Raw genomic sequence first — 17,548 nt, forward strand, 5'->3', positions numbered from 1 at the left:
AATTGGGTCTGGATGAAGTTACTCCATTTTTGTAGGGTAGAGAGAAGATTCACAATAAATCTTTTAATATATTTGCTTTAGCTAGCAAACACATTAAATGTAGACTATTGTTTGAAAATTTAAATTGTAAATCTCTTCATTCTTTTTTTTTTAGTTACTGGACCTTTATCCGAATTACAAATAGCCTACGTTTGCAGAGAAACTTTACAGGTATAGTAGTCTAACTAGAAAAAAAATCCTACTTTTACATACAGATATGTCAGAAATGAACGGTTAAATTTCATTTATTTTCAAGATTGAATTCATTAGAGTGAACATCATGCATGAAGGCAAGAAGATAAACTAAATATCCCCTCCTTTGAAATATTATTTTTTTAATATTAAATTTCAGATATATGTACCACATGTGGTGCTTCCACTTCATTGACTATTTCTGTAACTTTAAGCTGGCAATGCTGTCTTACAGTGAAATTCAATACATATTGCCATAATATTCACTAAAATACCAAAATCCAGAATGATGTACATTTTAAGTGACAGTTTACCAGGAATGCAACTTTGCATAGATCTGGGAAAGAATTGTACATCTTTGAGAAGAAATATATAACTGTACAGAAATATGGCTTTTATATAAGCTTGTCTATTGCCTACTGACAAGCTGACATAAACTTCATGTATTTTTTGTTTGCTTTGATTTTGGTTGCATGAACAGTATATCATGCTTGAAGAACAAAATAATTTTTTAGTTAAAAAATTTTGGATCTCATTCATACAACTGGTAAATGGTAAACAGTTGAGCAATATTAATAATAATATTTACTAAGTATTTTGAACAGATTGTCACTGGAGTGCATAAATGATATCAGACATGGTAATAAAAGGAAATAGTTAAGTAGCATATTATAGAATTTTACCCCAACAGGTCTCAGGACAAAAGCATGCCTGGATTTGTAAGATCAGGTCATCGGTAGTATTTATGAAAGTTAATTATTTAGTTGTTCTTTTAAGATCTAGAATTTCCCAACTTTACTATTGCATACATGTTTACCTTTTAAATTAAAGACTTTTTCTTAAATTTTGGAATTTCAGTAATATGTGAGGAGTCTTAACTGATTAAAATGTTGGTTACTTTAGGGTCTTGCCTATCTACACACAAAAGGAAAAATGCATAGAGATATCAAGGTACGATTAAATATTTAAAATGCTATGATTTTTCAGGGGCAATAACATTTTCATAGTCCTAATTTTATACCCAATGTGTTTTTCTTTTAGGGTGCAAATATTTTACTAACTGACCATGGTGATGTAAAATTGGGTATGTTATTTCTCTAACATTTACTATTTAAAATCAAATGAATTGTTTAAGCCATTTGTCCAGATTTGAACTTGTACTGGAGAGTTTGTTCATTTCATTTAAAGGACAAAGACATATGATGTTAAGCTCCAAGTAGCAGTTAACTGAATTGTATTTATTTTGATTGTATTTCTCCAACTGGTTATTGAACTTCTGCAGAATGTAATGACTCTTCTTTCCACAGCTGACTTTGGAGTAGCAGCAAAAATCACAGCTACAATTGCCAAGAGGAAATCTTTCATTGGTACCCCTTATTGGTAAGAAATTACATTGACTGAACTTTGTGTAGTGTCATTGGATTGTATCAATAATCAGCATAAAGATTCTAGAATGCTATTGTAACTTGAAGACGTGATGGTAGAAACGGCTCTTTTAGAGAAGACACAAATCCTGGCTTTTCCCCCTTAGGTTCTGCCCTGAAGCAGAGGTTTTCACTGTTTGGGCCCGTCTATCTCCAGCCATGAGCTACTGGTAGTTAATAGCCCCAGATGTGTGTTGTGGGGAGCAATGAAGTGGATGAAATCCTTTAAGCTCCAATTGTGCATAAACCCATGGGGGAGGGAGATTAGTTGCTCTCAGGTGGAGTGGGCCTCCCACAGCACACAGTTCCATATCTGAGGCAGAGCACACCAGTACCTGGTGGAGCCCCTGAGTAAGTTTTCCAAAGCATCTTTCCCAGGCACTCTGGCAAGAACTCACAGAGCCCACAGTCCCTCAGCCCCAAGGTGACTTCAGGTTCAACAGGCCTTTCAGAGACTTGGAACAACTTGGGGGAAACTCTGCCCTGAACTATGGGTGTCCCCAGAGGGATAGGGTCCAAGCTGGGTCAGTTTTTCAGGATGTAGGTACTGGGGACCAGACACTATTCTCCCAAATCACCCTACCTTGGAGGGTTCACTGGTGAACAGAATTATGCTAGAGGGCATGAGGTTTCTGGGGAATGACACTACCCATTTCCCTCTATTTCTTTCCCTCTCTTTTATACTGTCGTAACTCGTAGGGTGCTGCCTGGGGCACTCCTTCCCACTGCTCCAAATTCCTGACCAGCCTGGGGTCCTCAGAGTTCTACCAGCCACCTGAGGGCATAGAGTCTTCAGCCATAAAGGCGAGGCAGCTGTATTTCTAGGGAGCGTAGCTCACTGCCCAGACCAGCAGTTTCCTGAATGACACAGGAGTGGACTTGATTTTTACAGAGAATTGGGTGTGGAAGGGATACCTCTTTCTTTGTTGGCTCCAGGGTCTGTATAGCTGCAAGATTGGGAGAGATGAGCTCAGTGTTGTAGGGCTTTCTATGATTATGACAGGACCACCCAGATAACAAGGATAACCAAATGGCATTGGAAATAAAATTGCATTTTGCTTAAATCCATTCAGTCCCAAAGTGTGGACAATATTGTTACTGACTGAACCAATCATCAATATAATTGTAACGTACTCTCTGCACCTCAGTTTCATCTATCTGTTCCACCATCCACCCCTTGACCACCTCCTTCCTTGGGCCAGTAGTTCCCTCCCTCTTCATATCCAAAAGTTTACCATTCTCCCCACCTTCAAAACCCTCCTAAAATTAACATCTCCTTCAAGTGATCTTCCCAGACTAAGCCCTCATTTTCCTAATCCACGCTTCCTTCAGCACTGACTATGCATTTGGCTGTGTACTTCTTAAGCACTTTGATATTCACTGTTCACCCTAGCCCCACAGCACTTCCTTATTCTCTAGTATTTCTCCTCTCTGTATTCATTTTAATGGCTGTCTTGCCTTGTAGACAAACTCCTTGATATGTTGTACTCTTCCAAGAGCTTAGTACAATAATCTGCACTCAGTAAGCATTCAGTAAATACCAGCGTTTGATCGACTGATATAATTAGAAGTCATTTGATAAGAGTTCAGTTCTGTATCTAATTTGAGTCTGAGTGACACTGTAAAAATTAAAAGCCCTCTTGCATGAAGACTAGAAGTGAGAGAGCCGGGAGATATCAGCGTGGCTCAGTGGAAAGAGCACGGGCTTTGGAGTCAGAAGTCATGGGTTTGAATCCCGGCTCTGCCACTTGTCAGCTGTGTGACTGTGGGCAAATCACTTAACTTCTCTGTGCCTCAGTTACCTCATCTGTAAAATGGGGATCCACACATGGCACAACCTGATTCCCCTGTGTCTACCCCAGTGCTTAGAAAAGTGCTCTGCACATAGTAAGCGCTTAACAAATACCAACATTATTATTATTATATCGCAACAAACCAGTGCAGTTCAGAACTTCCCAGCCTGCTGACTTCTGGTTGTTGTCAGATTCTGGAAGGGAAGAAGAGGGAGTATAGTAGAAGGAGAGAACACTCAAGTGATCCAGTACCCAATGGTGATGGAAGTCCTCTCACCTTTCTCCTTGCAATCTCCAGTGCCATAAATGGGCCCTGGAACTTCTTGGCCATTGTGCAAGAAAATATATTTGAAGGCTCCACTATTGTTGAGTTGCCTTGGCTGATGGCCATCCATAGTATTTAAAAAAGCACAATGTGTGAAGCTAAAAAAGATTATTTCAAATGTCAGTTCCAAAGAATAGTCCTTTTTAGTTTCTCAGAATCAAAAAGATGGAATGTTGTGGGTTTGATTTTCTTTTTTATTCCCCCAGGATGGCTCCTGAAGTTGCAGCAGTAGAGAAGAATGGTGGTTACAACCAACTCTGTGATATCTGGGCTGTAGGCATAACAGCAATTGAACTTGGAGAACTCCAGCCCCCCATGTTTGATCTTCACCCAATGAGGTATTTTGACTACTTCTGTTAACTTAAATGGGAATGAATCCACAGAGTGGGTAAATAAATGTATTGAATCCCACTGAAAAAATTCGAAGAGATTTACAAGTCATCTTGTCCAAAGCTCACCTTCAGGCAAGGACTGTGAATAACCAACAAAGTCAGATGAGTATCTATTTTATTTTTAAAGATTTCCAAGGAAGGAGATACCACAGCCTCCCTTGATAATTGTTCCTGTGTTAAACAACCCTCAGCAGCAAGAAGGTCATCCTTATCTCTAACCCTCATAGCTGCTGCTACAATTGTTAGCAAACAGCTGATTACCATCTGGTCAACTTGTGATTTTGGGGGTCTGATTATCCTGGCTGTTGCCTTTTTTTTTTTTTTTTTTTTACTTCAGTTTCCCTCCTTTTGGTCATTTCTCTGCTTGATTTAGGGTGATTCTAGTAAAGGAACCAAAAAATAAAAAGGAACATTTTGCAGTTCTTTAGCAAGTCTGATATAGTGTAGGTACAGATGAAGTGTGAAAATTGAGAACACTGGCTCAAGTGAGTTTTGGATTAACTTTTATCTTATTTCCCCATGACCATCAAAAGTTGATTGTTACTGTATGAAACAGTCCTTTTATATAGTTGAAAGCAGTTGTATCTAAAACTAAATTAGGGCTTTAAGCTAAAAGGTGCTTAGCTCTTTTTTAATTGATCTTGTAAAGGTGGATGCTGCCTTGAATCAGTGATTCTTAATGTAGAAAATACCTCTATTCCAAAAATGCTATTAAATTACTTGAATTGGCTCCTTTCTTGCTATCAAATTGGTAATCTCAATTTTCATCAATGAAGACATACCAAATCATCTTGTACTATTTGATCCCATTAGATTTGTTCCAATTATTGTATGTTTGAATAAAACTGAAAATTATGTAATTATCTCTAATTACATTTTCCATTTCAGGGCCCTGTTCTTAATGACAAAAAGCAATTTCCAACCTCCTAAACTAAAGGAAAAAACAAAATGGTAAGTAAAGGGCATAGGGAAAGAGTGACCTAGTAGATACAGCAAAGGCCTGGGAGTCAGAAAGACATGGGTTCTAATTCCAGCTCTGCCACTTGTCTGCTGGGCAAGTTACTTCACTTCTCTGTGCCTGTTACCTCATCTGTAAAATGGAGATTAAGGACTGTGTTCGATCTGTTTAGCTAGTATCTAGCCAGTATAGTGACTGGGACATAGTAAGCACTTAGCAAACAGTATTAAAAATAAATAGTTTAAAAATGGAAACACATGAAAATGACTAGTTATCTCTCAACACATTTGCCCAGCTGATGCTTTCCCACAAATTCCATCAAAAAGCATGGCCGACACAGCACTTATCATACTTTCTATACTCTGGGCACACAGCTAAATACTCCCATTCTGAGAGAGAGGAACTCAGTGTTGGAGTTTGGGGGGATGCCCCTAAAGGGGTGAGGAAACCAAATTCATCTCCCTTGGCAACACCCCTCCTCCCTTACCTCTCCCAGTCACCACCACCATTATCTGTGAGTTTAGTTGTTGGCTAGCTGGAGATCTATACATGAGGACAGACAGACACACACACAGAGATTAGAATGACTTCATGCATTGTAAATGCATTCAGTCATAGTAACAATAATAATAAAATTATGGTACTTGTAAAGTGCTTACTATGAGTCTTTTGACCTTCTTCTTGCCAAATCTGAAGGCCTTTACGTCATCCACATCCTTTTAGACCTCTCAGCTTCCTTTGACACTGTGGACCACCCCTTTCTCCTTGAAACATTATCCAACCTTAGCTTCACTGACACTGTCTTCTCCTTGTTCTCCTGTATCTCTGACCTCGTCTTCTCAGAGTGGCTCAGTGGAAAGAGCAGAGGTTTGGAAGTCGGAGGTCATGGGTTCTAATCCCGACTCTGCCACTTGTCAGCTGTGTGACTGTGGGCAAGTCACTTAACTTCTCTGTGCCTCAGTTCCCTCCTCTGTAAAATGGGGATTAAGACTGTGAGCCTCACGTGGGACAACCTGATTACCCTGTATCTACCCCAGCGCTTAGAACAGTGCTCTGCACATAGTAAGCACTTAACAAATACCAACATTATTATAACATTATTATACTTCACCTCCCTGATTTCCTACTACAGCCCAGCCCACACACCTCTCTCCCCGAGCACCAGCTTGCTTACTATGCCTCGATTTCATCTGTCTCACCTCCAGCCTCTTTCCCACATCAACTCTCTGGTGTGGAACTCCCTCCTGCTCCATGTAAGCCAAACCACCATCTCCCCACCTTCAAAGCTGTATTAAACTCACACCTCTTGCTAGAGACCTTCACTGATTAAGCCCACTTTTCCCCAGCTCCCTCTCCTTTTTGCATCGCCTGTGCACTTGGATCTGTCTGTACCCTTTAAGCACTCACTATTCATCCCACCCTCAGCCTTATGTACAGTTCTCTCATTTATATTAGTGTCTCCCTTCCCCTCTAGATTGTTAATTCCTTTGTGGGCAGGGCACGTTTGCCAACTCTGTTAAATTGTACTCTCCCAACTGCTTAGTACAGTGCTCTGCACACACTAAGTGCTCAGTAAATACCATTGATTGATTGAAAACACAGCCTGGCTTTTTCAAGGGGGCCAATGTAAAAGGGAAAATTTGCTTTCTACTTGTTACAGTGCCGGCATGCAAATCACTATCAGATCATTTACCCAGATACTGGAATTGCAGTTTTTGTTTCATAGATATTATACTTTAATATTTCTCTTGTGACCCCCATGTTTGTTGACGAGAGATCCTGGGTTGAAACTAAGTGCCAGAGTAAATCTATCACTGGTGGGAGCTATGTAACCCAAATTGATTCAGAAAGTTTAGAGAATTACTGACTAAGAAGCATACTTGGAGTCATGTCAACATAAAAGTAAAACCAGAATCCCTGATATTTTTCTGTAATCATTTCTCTTTATTTGAAAAGGTCATCAACATTCCACAATTTTGTCAAAATAGCACTAACCAAAAATCCGAAAAAGAGACCGACAGCTGAAAGACTTCTAACTGTAAGTGCTTGCAATTATGTGGGTAAAGGATATGGTCTAATCAGTGAGCAATTTTCCAGGCCATTAGAACTGTTTAACACTGAGTGGAAATATAGCACACTCCAGATATTATAGCATAGATTACCTGGCTTTTGAAGTATACACTCAGATGGTTTAAAGGCTGACTCTCCCCTCCCCACCTCCACCCCACCCTGCCACCTCCATCCACAGTACTCTGGGAACCTTCCCTCCTAATTAGTCTGAGCATCCCAGGGCCCTCATTCAGGCTCTTAAAATCTAATTTGAAAGGTGCTTCTGCCTTTGAGCAGGATGTCTTGTTCCCCCATATATGCTGCTCTGAAGAGGTGTGAGGGCCAGTAAAGCTTTAGACTGGGGACTTCTAAAATGGACCAAGACCAAGAGCCCAGAGCTAGAGAGATGGGGAGGGTTTGTGATTTGGGTTAATTAATGCTGTTCTCTGTTTCTCTGTACCAGTTATTGAATGAACAAGCTCTAATACTCCTTTTGGTAGGTGGAGGTCAAAGATTAAAATTTTATGCATAATTTATCACTTATTGTTTCAGCACAATTTTGTAGGACAGCCTGGTCTCTCAAAGGCACTAGCAGTTGAACTGCTAGACAAAGTCAGTAATCCAGAAAATCACACGCATTACGGTGAAGGTGATGATGATGATTTTGAGGTGAGCAAACATTTGCACCTTGGACATTTGAAATTGATTGTTTGGGATGGTGGCTCCCCAATATTTTTCCCCCCGGCCAAGGGTTCTCACTTCTTTAAAATTATACTAATGAAAGCCTAGTCAAAATCTGTGAAGTGTTAACATTTTAAAATACTTTAAACCACCGTGTAGCCTGGAGGATAGAGCGCAGGCCTGGGAGTCAGAAGGAACCAGGGCTCTAATCACTTGTCTGTGAGATGTTGGGCGAGTCACTGCACTTCTCTGTACCTCAATTACCTGTAAAATGGGGATTAAGACTGTGAGCCCCATGTGGGACATGGCCTGATTCCAAACTGATTAGCTTGTAATATTATATTGTATTATTACTAGTGGTGGTGGTATTATCAACCCCAACCTTAGTACAGTGCCTGGCTGGTAGTGAGCACTTAATTATCATTAAAAAATCCTCAGGCAACTGTATGTGGTCATGGTAGCCTCAAATGAGGTGCACTGATAGAGTGCTAGAAATGCATGTTCAAGACAATCATATATGTTCAAAACAATTTTGCCCTGCAAAAATTGAATAGATCCTGCATACTTTTGCCAGTGCTCCCTTTGCCTTTTCATAACCTCTGGGTGCTATTAATATCAGCAGTTGATATAAGAATATCATCACTTTCTCTATCATTCAGGGGCTAGCTTCTTAAGAAAGCGTGCATTATAACGCTCATTCCTTGACCTGCACAAAACTCTTTATTAATATTAATAATAATAATCGTATTTGTTAAACACTGTGTGTCAAGCAGTGTTCTAAGCACTGAGGTAGATACAAGCTAATCAAATTGGACATAGTCCGTGTCCCACATGGGGTTCATAGTCTTAATCCCCATTTTACAAATGAGGTAACTGAGGCAGAGAAGTGAAGGGACGTGCCCAGGGTCACACAGCAGATAGGTGACAGTGCCAGGATTAGAACCCAAGTCCTTCTGACTCCCAGGCCTATGCTCTATCCACTAGGCCAGGCTGCTTCCCACTCTTTCTTGAGATACCACATCACATTCTAGCCAGACAGACACCCATTGTCAGAAGAACATTTCCCTACTTTCCCAACAGTGTCCTATCCCAAACACAGAGTGATGACATGCATTGCGGTAGAACTGACTGTACTTCACTTGCAGTTCCCAAAATTAATTCTATAGTGCCCGTATTTACCCTGAATGGAAATCGTAAAAAAAACAACAAAACAAAATCAGACTTGGTCCATCTTGATCCTTTCAGGTCCAGGGCATGGGATTATTTTGCTTATTTGATCAGGTGTGGTATTCTTGAAAATCATGAATCTCTCATTTTCCTATTCAAATTAAAAATCACGATATGTTGAATTTTTGGTCCTGGATAATGTGCCTGCTTGGCTTAAAAATAATCTTGCATCAGAAAATAGGGGAAGGATTGTCAAAATTGCTTGTCAAAGTGTGATTATTTAAAGTAGTTATGCTTGTATTGCAGCCTCTTGCTGTTATTCGTCCCACCATTCGTTCCACAAATCGGAATGCTAGAGCCGAGCGGACAGCATCAGAGATTAATTGTATGTATTGAGGATACATTTTCAGTTAGTGGTTATACTTTTCTTGACTCATTTTTCAGTCTTTTTACTTATGCAAAAGTAAAGACAGAGCTGCAACCACTGTTAAATATATTCAAAACCTTCTATTTGATTCACACATTTTTAGGTGTAAAGATATTTTCCATGTTTGTTGTCCTTAGAGTAATATTTAATTCCACAATCTAACTATGGGGGCTGTGGGGTAGAATCAAATGGTTTGAGATTGCTGTTTGTGTAATCACTGATAATTATTTCTCCTCATAATTACATGAGTAATAAATGAACATTTGTGCACTAGCCAGGATGGTTTTGTAACATTTTGATGAAGTTTGGAAGCCTCCGATGCAAATTATTTTCTCTTAAATTATGAAATTTCCCCTAAATGGCACATCATGAATGCAAATTCTGTGTGTACACACACCTCTCAGTTCTTGCTCAAATATGACACTACCGACTATAACATTTCAACCTCATGTGGATTGAGGTCAGAGAGGAAAGCGTTTTCTCAAAACCACATACATACAAAACAGTAGGGTGCTTCTTTAGCCCTTTTCCCAAGGTGGTTTGGATAATACATCCATACATGTGGCTGCTGAAGGACCAAGAATTCCTTTAAAAGAAACTGCTGCCTCTTTCTCTTTTGAGACCAGCATGGGGTTGCCTCCTCAGCTGAGGGTACAGAGAGGAGAGAATGAAGTAGTATACTACCATCAGGAGGCTGCTCTGCTAGATTTATGTTTCTGGTAATCCTGAGGGATTGTACTGATCCATCTACACTCCCTCATCTTGTCCCCATGTGGCCTTCAGCAGTCGTTTTTCTTGTAAGAGGGAACAGTCGTGCTATTGAATTCTGTGATAAGGTATGCATAATTCTGATTGGCTGGGCTAATGCATTTTAGGTCAGTATTTTTCCTTTTTACTATAAGAATTATTGTACCATACTTTTAAACATCAACTTTTCCAGCTAAAGCCTGTACCGAGGTTAAATCTTTAAAGGCTTTCACAGCAGTGTCAGCACTGTCCTCTTAAACTCTTGGGCTGACCCCAATTTGTTCATATAATATCCATCCTGAAGTTGGAAAAGATTTATCGTCTGTTAGTCCAATTCAAGAAAATTAGGCCCAACCCAAACCACTTGAGAGAACACATTTTCTGAATCAAAAGCCTATATTACTGTGTTAAAGGCACTAACGTTTAACAGCAGCTTAAATAGAATGCATTGTGAGATCTCACACCATCAGAAATCTGGCCTTTAGGGGTCTGAGAAACTCCCTCAAATAGCAACAAAGGAAAGAGACCTGGAACTCTCCTCTTACTTCCTCTCCCTCAAATATTATTGAGGCTTTGACTTCCACCCTTCAAGAGAACTCCCGATATACAAAGGGCGTTTTTGTAAAATCCATCAATGTTATTTTTGCAGTTGACAAACTTCAGTTTGAGCCTCCTTTACGAAAAGAAACAGAAGCACGGGATGAAATGGTACGAGTCAGAACAATATTGTTTTCTGTTTTTCTACTCTGTCACCACTTTTTTATCCATATTAGGTCATGTCAGAAGTGAATAATTCACATTTAAATGGGATTTTGCATGGAGAGGAAAGTATACTACATACTTATTGTTCGTCTGCTTTCATTTGAATATCGTGTTTGGTTTTTATGTTTTTTAATGACTCTCAATTTCCAGTGACACAAGAAAAAATCCGTGTGAGGATCCCATCTCAATTTGAGTCATAGCTTCGAATTATTTAGCTTTTTCTAGTCACTATAGGACTATAGCCATTCAACACGGTGTTCCTCTGTCACATTATTTTATCTATTACATGAGAGAAAGGGTCATCATCTAGGTCATCTTACAAGCCCTGCCATTGGTTAACAGATGGCCCCTAAGAGTTAATTGGGTTCTGAAGTTCATGGTGCAGGGAAGGGGGCCAGTATTTTCCCTGCCTTGGCCATAGATTTTAGAGCCACTCGGCTCCTCCTCCTCCTCTTCTCCATCCCCTCCCTGGCAAACATACACATTCACAATGGTCTCTGCCACAGGAGAAGATAGTGTAAGTGACTGTCCCGTGCTGCCGGCCGGCATAAGATCCGGGGTCGGATCCTATAGGAGCAGGAGCAGAATAGCTATCTGACTAAATATGTGGCTTAGGGAATTGAGAGTAGGGAAAGTAAGGGGGAGAGAATTATGTAACCTGGGTGAAGACTGCATTTCTGCTATTTTCATAATTCAGGACATGGTGAGGAGTGGAATTAGATGCCAATACCTTGGTGGGGAAAATGAGAAGTGGGGTTAATGCCCCTTGACTACTTTGACGGGTGAGAACATCTGTCACACCGTGGCTCAGATTGCTCTGTTGATGACTTGAGTTTCTCATTTAAAAAACAACAAAAAAGGAGATATCCTAATGTGTGGTTGGTTGCACCTCGTGTTTCTGCTTAGAAAGACGTTATTAATGCTATTAACACAGAAAAATTTATGATGTTAAAATTATACTTGTTCATGTGACTTCTTGGTTGATCTTTATGGAGATTTTCTAACAATGTATTTGAGGTGTACAAATGTCATTCATTGGAGAAGTATTTCTGCAGTTATTGTACTCAAGCTTAATCTAGATATATCTAGCTAAAATTTAAACATTTTCTATGGTTCTGTGAAGATGGAAGTGGCTGGCCATCCCTTCTCCTTTATTATTTTCATATTCTTGAAATCAGTTTTCAGTTCTCACCCTGCTTTTCTCAGATTAGATAACCCCATTTCATTTGATCTGTCATCACAAAACTTGAAATCCAACCCTTCAGCCTTTTTTGTCTGTCCTTAATTTCAGCTTCTTTATATCCTTCTTAAAAGGTGAAAACCAGAATTAGATTCAGTAGTACTCTACTAGGAATTGGATGATACTCTAGGACTCAGAGAGGAGAAATGCTACCTAGGATTTTTTCCCATCCTTGCTATGGGCAGGGGTTTTGACGTCTTTCATCTGAAAATCAAAATTTTGAAATTTATAACTAAACCGGATGATGTTTAAAATGTTGCAGCCTTCTAAATGAGCCATCTTGCTTTCCATTTACTTGCTTTTAAGCTCTCCTCGATTCGTATTTATTGAGTGCCCAAGTGTCGCTATAATAGGCACCATAGGTAATATAGAGAAGATGCAGTGTAGAGGAGGTGAATGGGAAAGGTACAGTAGTCATTCATATTTATTGAGTGCTTACTCGGGGCAGATCACTGTACTAAGGGCTTAGGAAAGGACAGTATAACAACATAACAGACATGTCCCCGTCCCACAACGAGCTTACAGTCTGGAGGGGAGAAGGTTGGGAGTTGGTTGGTAAGGAGAGGAGGGAAGTTACGTTTGCAGTCATGCAGTAGTTCTGTCTAAGTCAACATTAACGATGCAATATTTTAAACTGCATTTTTCTCTCTGTTAGGTGTTGCCAACTGGCCCGGCCTCTGTGCTACAGTGGACTCCTTTTGCTGATGGATTAAATACCAGCAGGTATTTTTTTTAATGAAACCTAATAGTGGTTAGGTTGAAAATGCTATCTTTCGAAGCTAACATTTGTTCTCAAACTCTGCTTTCTTATGAATACTGGTAATATTCAGTTTTCATTTGATAGATTACCACCAGTCCCACCCTTTCATCCCCCTCTTCTCTCTTCAAATTCAGTGAATCAGTGGTATTTATTGAGTACTTGGTGTGTGCAGAACATTGTACCATAAATATTTGGGTAAGTACAGTACCATGGAGTTGGTAGATGTATCCCTGCCCACAAGGAGCTTACAGTCTGTGCACAAGCAGTTTCTTTAATAACCTGGCATGCTGAGCCCAAACAAGCTTGCCTTGTGAGGACATTGCTCCTTAATTCCCTGATCAAGATCCTTCTAAAACAGGCGCTAAAAACCCAAATTATGTCAGGACTGAATGCTTTCGATTTAGTCTGAAAGGGCAAACATCTTTGGGTATTCTTGCTGATACTGTATGCATGTACATGTCTTTTTGCTGGTGTTTGTAAGCACTTACAATGTGCCAGGTACTTTACTAAATGTTGGGTACACACAGGATAATTGGGTTGGACACAGTCCCTGTCCCACATGGGGCTTAATCCCCATTTTACAGATAATGTAACTGAGGCACAGAGAAGTTAAGTGACTTGCTCCAGGTCACACAGCAGACAAGTGATGGAGCTGGGTTTAGAACCCAGGTCCTCTGGCTCTTGGGCCTGTGCTCTTTCCATTAGGTCATGCGTCTTCTCAAAAATCTACTTGGTATTTTTGCTTGCCACCATTCCACCCAGGTGTTAATCTTCCTAGATCCTGGGCACTGCCTTGGTGTTACCCAGGGCAGCAGTAGAATAAGGAGAGACAGGAATCAGTGGTATGTGGCTTCAAAAATCATAATCAATGGTGTTTGAGTGCTCACTGCTTGCAGAACACTGTTCTAATTGCCTGGGAGATTGCGGATCAACAGAGTTCATTCATTCAATAGTATTTATTGAGCGCTTACTATGTGCAGAGCACTGTACTAAGCGCTTGGAATGAACAAGTTGGCAACAGATAGAGACAGTCCCTGCCGTTTGACGGACTTACAGTCTAATCGGGGGAGACAGACAAGAACAATGGCAATAAATAGAGTCAAAGGGAAGAACATCTCGTAAAAACAATGGCAACTAAATAGAATCAAGGTGATGTACATTTCATTAACAAAATAAATAGGGTAATGAAAATATAGACAGTTGAGCAGACGAGTACAGTGCTGAGGGGATGGGAAGGGAGAGGGGGAGGAGCAGAGGGAAATGGGGGGAAAAGAGGGTTAAGCTGCGGAGAGATGAAGGGAGGGTGGTAGAGGGAGTAGAGGGAGAAGGGGAGCTCGGTCTTATACCTATTCCCTGTCCACAATGATCCTATCTACACAGCATCTATCAATCAATTAATCATTTTTATCGATTGCTTACTGTGTGCAGAGCACTGCATTAAGCGGTGATCTATGCTCACGTTATCTTGGACCTCAGTTAAGTTTCTCCTTTGCAGATTAGAGCCAAGGCCAGATTTTTTCCTAAAGGGGAAGAAAAGTAAACCTCATTGTGGTCTAGTGGGTAGAGCATGGGCCCGTTAGAAGAACTAGTGTTTAATTCCGGCACCATCCCTTGCCTGCTTTGTGACCTTGGGCAAGTCACTTAACCTAGTTTATCCACCTGAGTCTGTACAATGCTCCATTTATTCCAATCCCGTTGATGATTAAAAAATGTATCTGCACTGTTGAAGCAAAGGGTGTCATTGAGCCAGGGTCATTGATGTTTTACTGATTTTCCCAAAGCATTTGTGAAATTACATTTTGGTCTGCGAGCCTCAAAAACCCGCTACTCTGAACAGGAATGCATTTCTGCTGTAAACTTAAATACCTGTTAATAGACTTACTGGCCTTTTGGCTTTATATGTAAGATATGGAATATTTACAGGGAACCCAAATATGTGACTTTGAAAGGATTCTATTCTCTTTGATTAGATCAACTTTAAAACGTGCAGTGCCACCACCACTACCTCCTAAGGTAAGCTACAGAATAATTTGAATTTTTCAAATATTTTCTCATTAAAGACCTTAAAAATGTTCCCAAATGTACAAGTGAGACTCTCTTCTCCCAATTAAAACAAGGAGAACAGATCCTTAGTAGCTGGCTTCTACAGTTTCATACACATGACTTGTTTGACTTTGCACTTCTCCACTCCCTTTGAGTAGAATATCTTCCCAAACCTTGTCCTCTCCCGAACTTTCAAATATCTTCCTTCCCAAACCTTGTCCTCTCCCGAACTTTCCCATCACTTTACATGGCACAACCATCCTTCCCATCTCACAAGCCCGTAACCTTGGTGTCATCCTTGACACCACTCACTGACCCTTCAGAGCCATCCTGAAGACGCACCTCCTCCAGGAGGCTTTCCCAGACTAAGCCCCCTTTTCCTCAACTCCCCCTCCCTACCACGTCACTTCGACTCACTCCCTTTCTCCCCGCCCCACAGCACTTATGTATATACGATATCTATAAAACTATATAGATGCCTGTTGACTTGTTTTGATGTCCGACTCGCCCCCAACTCCCCCCACAGACTGTAAGCCCGTTGTGGGCAGGAATTGTCTCTCTTTATTGCTATATTGTACTTTCCAAGCGCTTAGTACTCTATACTTAGTACAGTACTGTAGTACTGTGTGCTCTACACACAGTAAGTGCTCAATAAATACAATTGAATGTATGAATTCCTGGAGGTGACAGATGTGCAGTTAGGATAGAGGTGCCAAACTTGATGTTAATGATTAAGTATTTTCTAAAAAACAGATTGTTAGACTTGGACATTCTAGAGGGAAAAAGTTTCTCTCATAATTTCTGAATGCCCAAAATATTTCTCCTCTCGAGTAAATGCATATTTATTTGTTACACTTTATGGAAAAACAAAATGAGCAAGCAAATGCTTCTCTAATGGGAAAATAACTTCAAATCTAAAAAATTTTTTTTTGCCATTTTTCATGGTTTAGAAATTGTGGTTTAGATCTGTTTTCATTCAACATATGACAGAAAACATTAGCATCCTTAAACCAATTTCCTCTTCTCAGTTCCATATATTGCATGTCTCATATAGGTTTCTCAAGTACTGTAGGATTCCTTAATAGCTGTTAAATTTCCCTTGAAACAGCCCTTTTGGAAGGGGTGGAGGAAACTCAAGCACAGGGGCACTCAAGGGATTTGCTTGTGGTCGTGGGTTAAAGTCATAGCCAGCCTGCACATGAGTTACAGATTTCTTGCTTAGCCTGGACTACCTTGGGGGTGGTTCATAGAGGCACTTGCCTTACGTGCCGTTCACCCTAAGGAAGCCTCTCCTTGCTGGTCAGCAAGGGGACCCTGGGGCAACTGGGCCGGGTCACAGATGACTGGAGCACAAGATGGCTCTTACTGCCACATACACTGGGCAACAGCTTTCTGAGAGGGCTTCCTAGTGCTTTCTGGAAACAGCCCTGGAGGGAAGAGCTGGGGGGGTGGGGGGGTTGAGTGGGGGGGAAGGCTAGAACAATGGAAAGCCTGCTCCTCCAACCCCACTTAATCGGTCAATCATGCATATTGAGTGCTTCCTGCATGCAGAACAGTGTAGTAAGCACTTGGGAGACTACAATATATAACAGACGTGCCCCCTGTCCACAACGAGGGTCCGGGTCCTGCAGAGGGTGGGTTACCCTGAGCCGGTATTCCCTCCTGCCCCATCCAGGGGTGCTCTTGATACTAGGGTGTAATTTTCCCAACGACCTGTGAACAGGTCCAGATCGTTAACTGAACTTCAGATTAAATGTGCGTTAATGATGCTTTTGCTTCCTGGTCTAGCCAAGAATAAACAGCTACCCTGAGGACAACCTCCCAGATGAGGAAAAGTCATCTACCGTAAAACGCTGTCCAGACTCAGAAAATAGAGCCCCATATGTTTACAGAAGACAAAGTGTTCCAATTTGCGGTCCTCATGCGGAAGCTTCCTCTATTGGTATGACTAGCAGTGTCAGCAACTCTGGATTGGTTACGGGTAGATACAGTGCCTTGGATAAATAAAGTAAAGGCATTGAAAAAGAATCTACCCTGTTGCTGATGAGATCTCTATCTCCCAAACCCATTTCCCCACTAACCCCCCCAACCCCCCTTGCTTTGCCCGGTCCCTCCAGGTCGCAACTCCCTTGCACCTACTCCATTTGTGGGTGACTTGGAGACTGCACTACTGGAACATTATGTTCTTATGAACCAAAACTGCAGCCAAAGCTGAACTGCAGCTCTCATGGGCCCCAGAGAATGACACCCACGTTCGAGTGTCCTACCCTGGTGGTGAAGAGCTTAAACTGTCAAGGGAAAGGAGGACTGGGGGGCGGGGGGAATTGGCAGCAGATGTACTGAGGGCGTTCTTATGTAATTTTTCTCTAACCTGTCTTCTTTTTAGGAAATGGAGACAGTGTTCTGAAACTGATAAGTGAAAACGCCGAAGGATTAGGACCAGCCCCACAGTTACCTCGAAAAAAGGACAAACGAGATTTCCCTGTAGGTATTTCATGCCATGGACATTTGGTTCCAATTCCTCAGTTTTTTAATATGGCGTGTTTATT

The 17,548-nt window shown here is 41.0% G+C and overlaps 1 protein-coding gene across 2 annotated transcripts in view; it reads left to right on the forward strand.

The window, feature by feature from the left end:
* The window catches only part of MAP4K5 (mitogen-activated protein kinase kinase kinase kinase 5), a 64,653-nt gene that overhangs the window by 32,707 nt on the left and 14,398 nt on the right, over positions 1-17,548 (forward strand). For both annotated transcript variants that reach the window (XM_001515094.4, XM_007663051.2), the window contains exons 5-18: positions 155-210; positions 1,135-1,182; positions 1,273-1,315; positions 1,539-1,611; positions 3,980-4,111; positions 5,054-5,116; positions 7,080-7,161; positions 7,725-7,841; positions 9,327-9,405; positions 10,844-10,902; positions 12,852-12,919; positions 14,927-14,969; positions 16,788-16,941; positions 17,386-17,483. In XM_001515094.4, coding sequence (XP_001515144.3) covers positions 155-210; positions 1,135-1,182; positions 1,273-1,315; positions 1,539-1,611; positions 3,980-4,111; positions 5,054-5,116; positions 7,080-7,161; positions 7,725-7,841; positions 9,327-9,405; positions 10,844-10,902; positions 12,852-12,919; positions 14,927-14,969; positions 16,788-16,941; positions 17,386-17,483 — 1,115 coding nt within the window. The remainder of the gene's footprint in view (positions 1-154; positions 211-1,134; positions 1,183-1,272; positions 1,316-1,538; positions 1,612-3,979; positions 4,112-5,053; positions 5,117-7,079; positions 7,162-7,724; positions 7,842-9,326; positions 9,406-10,843; positions 10,903-12,851; positions 12,920-14,926; positions 14,970-16,787; positions 16,942-17,385; positions 17,484-17,548) is intronic.

This window comes from Ornithorhynchus anatinus, chromosome 14, assembly GCF_004115215.2.
Source record: "Ornithorhynchus anatinus isolate Pmale09 chromosome 14, mOrnAna1.pri.v4, whole genome shotgun sequence".
Classification (NCBI taxonomy): Eukaryota; Metazoa; Chordata; class Mammalia; order Monotremata; family Ornithorhynchidae; genus Ornithorhynchus; species Ornithorhynchus anatinus.